Source organism: Trachymyrmex cornetzi, unplaced genomic scaffold (genome assembly GCF_001594075.2).
Source record: "Trachymyrmex cornetzi isolate Tcor2-1 unplaced genomic scaffold, Tcor1.1 scaffold1122, whole genome shotgun sequence".
Classification (NCBI taxonomy): Eukaryota; Metazoa; Arthropoda; class Insecta; order Hymenoptera; family Formicidae; genus Trachymyrmex; species Trachymyrmex cornetzi.
Genome location: NW_017295679.1, coordinates 11,093 through 17,700, shown reverse-complemented (window position 1 = coordinate 17,700; position 6,608 = coordinate 11,093). Strand labels below are relative to the sequence as shown.

The following is a 6,608-nucleotide window of genomic DNA, read 5'->3' as shown; positions in this document are numbered from 1 at the left end:
ATCTTATATAATAACTGCACTTATCTTAACTACACTTATCTTTTAACTTATTTCTTTTTTTTTTGCCTCATTTATTACTTTAAAAATATCGAACATTACATCGTCCAAGTAATTCCGGGTTCATATCACGAAGTAGGAGAGTTACCAAATGTCCCATTGACGCAAGTTTATCAAACATAATTGGTGGAATATTATTTGAAATACGATTAGACAAAATTTGGTCTATTTGCTCAATATTAAAGGATATTGGAGCCTCTAAAGAATTGGCAATTCGATCCAGGGGATTATCTTCAGACATGCGACGTTTACTGCTTTCTGTAAAAAAATATTCATATCCTGTAAAATATAAAATGGTTTGTTTTGACATACAAATATATTCTTCAAATTAATCTTATTAAAATAAACATACTTGATGTACTACGACTGTTGCTGCTATTGTTACAGCTGTTGCTGTCATCGTGAAAAACATTCGATTGTGAATCATCAAATTCTGACATGGTGTCGATATTACTGACAGTTCTGTCATGAAAAGAAAATTAATTAGTACATACATTCATATAAAAAAAATTACAATATTACTATCATTATTATTATAGATGCATACCTGCTTTCTAGCCGAACATCATTCAAAAACTGCATACGTTGGAGATGTATCCATGGTTTTTTTCCACTCGCTGCAGATCCACTCGCTTGCTGATTCTTTTTTGAATGCACCCGAAAAGAATCTGATAATGATTTCCACTTCCTTTTTATCATCTCGATGGAAGGGAAGGATCCTAAAAAAAAGATGGAAATACATAATTTGATAAATCAGTATTTTTTTGTAACATAAATAACATTTATAGAAAAACCTTACACTATAACAACACTATAGCAACAACAATATTACCGTTCATAGCTTCATATATTTCTTCCCAGAGCTGTTTCTTTATTTGTGGACTGCGTTCAGTTATAGGTAGCTTGAAGTTCCACAATCCAGGTCGTTTGAAGATTTCATCGATTAACTGTTCTTCTATTTCCATCTTCTTCGTTTCTAAGTCCACTGACTTATGTGAATTTACAGCGCCCTTTACTGTATGTGGTATAGTTGTGACTATATCTTCTGTACCATCAGGCATCAGGCTTTTGCGAACTATACTTCCATCCTCTAATAATAATAGTAACAATGATTACAGCTGAATACAACAATGATTCACCGAGACATTTTACACAGCACCCTTAATCAGGTTCAATAATATCCGTAATTGTGAAATTGGCAAATTATTGTTGTTCTTCGGAAGAATGGAACAACTGTGATTGGCCAGTTTCTAACTACAGATGTTATTAAACTCGATTAAGGGCGTCCATGTAATAAGCCATGGTAATAAGCAGACGCGAAATATTTGTAAGACAATTTCGAATAAATAAGTAGTAAGTAAAGATTTTACCACACTGAGGATAACAGTAAAAATTTTCATCAATGCAGACGTTACTGTATTCGTTGAAGCATGTATGAGACAACAAATTATCCTCAATAATAAAAGTTTCGCATACGCCGCATGTGTACGAAATATTTAAATTATTCTAAAATAATACAATAACAATAAGTATGGTTAATATAATATTATAAAATATTACAAAATGAAACATCTTCAATATAATATATAAAAGATAGTGAAAGAAATAAAGAGAAACCTAATATATGAATGTTTGATACTATGAATACTATAACTATAACTATTTATATGTATATTTATATATACATACTTCGTCTACGTTCATTGAGTTATCCATTTGTAAGTTATTATCCTTTGCCGGCGGAATAAATGTGGAATAGACCAAGAAGAAGGCTATGTTAAGGTTATGTTTCACAGCGTCGTGGTGTGGCACCGTTGCTTCGCTGATAGATGAACAATGTTGAACTATGAGCGTTTCTTCGCTAGCTATGCTGGCTATGCATGAATCGTCGGAGTGGGGGGTCATCGCCAGCGAAGCTTCGCTGCATGAAATTGTACCTTTATAACGCGATATTATTCAAGTTTGTCGCGTCAAATACTCGAACAGACTTGTTACTCACTCTGAGTACGAGCTATGTGGTAGGCATGCGATAGCATGCGACATGAGGAAATGCGTTTGGCTTCAAGGCTAACGCGCTGTAGGACGCTCAGAGGGCGTAAGCGTATAGGCGTAAGTTTCTGAAAATCTATATTATCGACCTTGATTAACTTCGACCGTCACTCTAGCATTCCCTTAAAGCTCGAATAACTGTTAAGTTTATATACTCAATTTTGAAGACACTCAAAGGTTTAGGGTTTACGCTCATTTATTGCGTGTCATACCTAAGTGTTGAGGGTAACCTTTAGATGTTTAGTGTGTAAACTCAAACTTGAGTATGAACGTTGTGAACGCTCAATATTTGAGTGTATATACTCAATGTTTGAGTGTAAACACTCAAAACTTAAGTGTAAACACACAAATTTCAGAGTAAACTCCCAAAATTTAGAGTTTACACTCAAATTTGAGTATAAACACTGAAATTTTCAGAATTTTTTCCGTAAGGGATAACCCCACTTTGGATTGATTTTACGAGACTCAGAGAGGTTAGTTTTATATTTTTGCTAAATATATATAATATATGTAATATATATTTATATTACAATGTTATAAATGTATTTTATGATTTTTTCTTTATCAACATTACATAATTCATTCACTTTCTACAAATTTTGCTTTGCGCACAATTCCTTAACCTATGCGCACAATTACTCGACGCGTGACAAATTTTTTCGCTTTTCCGTTTTTCCCTTTTTGTCAAATACAACCTTATTGAATGAAAATCTGTTCAATATAAAAATACGTAATGGTAGGAGAATGTTTATAGTTTCTATTTCCCTATTTATATCGCTTCGAACTTCGAAAACCATCCCAGAAAAACAAATATCCTTTAGGTGCACACAATTCGCCCACTTTCCCCTATACGTACGCCTATAGCGTACGTATACTCCGCCAGGCAAGCGGCATAGTACGCAATATCGCCGCGAGATGGACTCAGTTTCTGTAAGGAGAAAATGACGTGGATCTCTATAAAGAGGCATATGCGAATGGAGTTCGTCACTTACTCTTAGCTTGATCAGAGTGTGCTCATGGAGCCTCTGAAAGTACTTTTTTAAATAGAGTTATTCATAATTAGTTTAATTAGTAAAATGGAAAATTTTCATTAAAACAGTAAGGTAGAGTGGGGTGTTGTGTGCCATGGGGTGTCGTGTGCCGCTTGATTTACCGCCATGTTTAACTAGTATGACGTCATCCGCGTAATGTCAGGTTACTTTGTAGACCTAATCTAACTTTCCATGAGCATCCGACGCTTGTGCACGCGTCCCACAAGTTTCACGAGTTGTTGTAGTTTCGTTGTGTTACGAAAAGTTTTGTGGACGATTTTTTTTCACGCAATTTTGCAGGCAAGTGAAGCGACAGGTAAATCTTCAGATATTTAAAAGTATCTATGGACTATTGCCTTTAAAATGGTTAAAGTTATTTTGTGTAAATGTAGCGTGTAACGAGGTTATGGTGGCTATTTCGAAATGTAGCATATGGGGTGTTGTGTGCCACGGAATATGGGGTGTTGTGTACCACTCCATTTTCGACATTTTACCACGTGTCATACATTTTAGACGAATTATTTGCATTTTTCATGCAAATGTAACGTAATTGTAGTAATTTTTAAGTGAAACTTCATTACTTTTTTGTAATTTTTGTTTCTTTTTCATAGGATTTTCGTAGTCAGCATGCCTCGCAATACTTATAAAAATACGCCGAAGCCAGAGACCAATATTACTGGTACTGACTTACTTAGTGCGATAAAAGAGATTGCAATTGAAAATAAATCTATCCGGTCAGTGAGCGAATTATATAATATCTCTAGAATGAAATTGTCTCGGTATATAGAAAATATATATATCCTCTCGATCATCAGAAGAGGAGGACGTCGACTTCTGCATTATTTGTTTGCGCAATATGCCTAAAAAACCTAACAGAAATAACACCATTCATTGCAATGAGTGCGATCGGACTGTTCACCTCAAGTGTGCAAATATGAAAACGGGATATTTCACTTGTTCTCAATGCGAAGCGGCTGAAAGTGATTAAACTTCTTTTTCATTACAATTATACACTTATATTTTCATTTTTTCAAGGTTTAATAAAGAACATTTATAAAAAAATGCTGTTTTCTACTATTTACAGTCGTGGCACACAACACCCCACAAATTTTCAAAATCGTAAATTTACACTTTTTTTTCAGAATTATAAAACAATTTCAAAATTTGCGAAATTCAAAAAACTGCCCTTACAGATTCTTCGGCATTGAGATAAGCTACTAATTATGTACAATAAAAAACGAAATAAGCTATAGCTGCAACTGTCAAATTAATAGCCTTAACAATAACATATAAAGATAAATATGATTAAATTCTTCCTGAAACAAAGAGTAGTTTTCAGTATTTTGTGTGGGATATTTATATAAACATTGTTAAAAAATTAAAAATTAAATTGCAAAGATATGTCTCTATAATATACGTAAAATATATAAATGTATATAACATATATGTGTCGGAAGTTGAAAAATACAATTTATCAATATAAGTGATCAAAATTTTATCGGATCAAAATATGATATCCTAGGGACATTTTATATTAGTACAACGATAATTACAAATATCCTGAGGATGATTTAATGTTTTGGATCAGAATGGGATCAATCTGATCAAATTAGGATATCCTAAGGAAATACATTGCTATGTGGGGTTTTGATCTTCATGTTCTAAGAGTTAAAAAAAAAAACATTTCAAGACAATGAATATAAATATTTGTAAGATTATTGTAAAATTAATAATTGGTAAGCAAATATTTGAGTAATTTTTACGATTGTATCAAGTCTGTGTGTGTGTGTGTGTATGTATTTATATATACGTATGTGTATGTGTGATATGCACCGTTCAGATGACGCTGTGATGATTCTGAGACTTCTATTATTCCTGTTGACAATGGGTTTGTTTTCTCCCACACAGCACACCTGACTGTTTGGCGACTGTAAGTCGACATTTTTTCGTCAGCTTGAAGTCGACTTTTAAAGTCGACATTTAGCAGACTTTTTCTAGAATGGATTTGTCGACTTGTAAAAGTTGACTTATAGTCAGCTATTCGCGCTCTCCGAACGCGTTTTCTATGAACACCGACCTTAATTAATTGAGACCCCGCGTCTCTCAGCCTTTCCTTTTTGATTGCCTCTGCAGAATGATCTAAATAAGGTGCATTAAAATCAAAGGTAATCTTTTTTTTTCATATATATTTATAGTAAATATGAAATACGATAAGGAAAGATAATTGTATATACATTTTAGTATAATTTTTTGGTGCATCATTTTATATATTTCCAACAATTAGTATATATATCAAGGTTTAAGGTTATGTTGTAAGAATCGCGAAAGTTGACTTAAAATAATTGACTTGAAGTCGACTACATAGGCTGACTGATGGCCGACTATAGTCGAGACATTTGTCGTCTCTTAGTCGACTAAAAGTTGACATTTAGTCTGACTTTAAAGTCGACTTTAGACTCCTTCTGCCGACGGACAGTCAACTCATAGTCGACTTCGTGCTGTGTGGGCTGTTTCTGCACTGGGACTGCACTAGAACTGAACTAAACCGAACTAATGCAAGCCAGAACTGATGAGTGTAAGCACTGTAAGCGTGTAGGTAAGGAATAGAAAACGTTCTAGTGTAAGATAAAAATGGCGTCCCATGTTCCCATAATTTCAATAGTACAATTCTCTTCCTTTCGATACGAGAATCGAGTGTAAAACGGTAAGTATATAAACAAGACTATTCTTGACCTAAAAGACTTTAGAATGTGTATATTTTAATACATGGCATTAAAAATGTAGACATACAAGTGAAAACCGTTACAATTCATTAGTTAAAAATTTCTAACTATTGAGTATCAAATTTGTAAGGTTAGAAAATCTTATGCTGTATATATATAATGCATAATAATTAATAATATAATACTGAATGTTTTAACAAGCAATAATTTCTGTTTATTCATTTATAACATAAATAGTGTCACGAGTGCGGTATTGCACAAGTGACAATTGCGCTACGAAACGTGCCAAAACGATACTCTAACAATTTACGAAATCATACTATTTAAAATAAAGTAAAGAGTATCAATTAATATAAAAGAAGACCCTGAGAAATGCAGACTCAGATGTTGTAAGAATACTGGCCTCGTCCGATAAGCGGAACGCTGACGGATCAGCGCGGACAGTCCAAGGTTGACCCACAAAATATTGAATATAAGCGCGACCCCACCTGCGATCGACGGTCAGAAATTCGGTCAAGCATAACGCGTCGCGTCGCGACCATTACAGTACATATATCGCGACGCGAGTACGATAAGTAAAGTGTGATCGTAAATCAATACAACTTGTGACTTGTAATAATAAATGTAAATAAATGTAAATAAATGTATTATATATTTACTAAAGAAAACTACAAGAAAGTGTTTATTTGTGCGACCCTCTCCCGAGTCCTTTGTGGATCCCGAACCGTGCCGTACAGCGGCACAACAT

At 33.9% G+C, this 6,608-nt stretch overlaps 1 protein-coding gene across 2 annotated transcripts; it reads right to left on the bottom strand.

The window, feature by feature from the left end:
- Positions 1-68: 68 nt before the first annotated feature.
- On the bottom strand, positions 69-1,999 carry LOC108764166 (uncharacterized). Of its 2 annotated transcripts, none has more exons than XM_018512254.1 (6): positions 1,747-1,999; positions 1,428-1,563; positions 890-1,147; positions 605-776; positions 410-519; positions 69-336 (listed from the first exon to the last, which is right to left on the bottom strand). In XM_018512254.1, the coding sequence occupies exons 1-6, from the start codon at positions 1,960-1,962 to the stop codon at positions 80-82; spliced, it is 1,149 nt and encodes a 382-aa protein (XP_018367756.1). In that variant the 5' UTR covers positions 1,963-1,999; the 3' UTR covers positions 69-79. The 2 variants fall into 2 exon arrangements, with proteins under 2 accessions (XP_018367756.1, XP_018367765.1); XM_018512263.1 differs by having other exon boundaries at positions 69-315.
- Positions 2,000-6,608: the final 4,609 nt, after the last annotated feature.

What these genes read in the sequence shown, in the direction of transcription:
- LOC108764166 (XM_018512254.1), bottom strand. Translation starts at nt 1,962, where the DNA reads ATGACCCCCCACTCCGACGATTCATGCATAGCCAGCATAGCTAGCGAA. An exon ending in ACTCAATGAACGTAGACGAA is followed by an intron (nt 1,564 to 1,746) that starts GTATGTATATAT and finishes GTATTATTTTAG; the next exon opens with AATAATTTAAATATTTCGTA. An exon ending in CAACAGTCGTAGTACATCAA is followed by an intron (nt 337 to 409) that starts GTATGTTTATTT and finishes TATATTTTACAG; the next exon opens with GATATGAATATTTTTTTACA.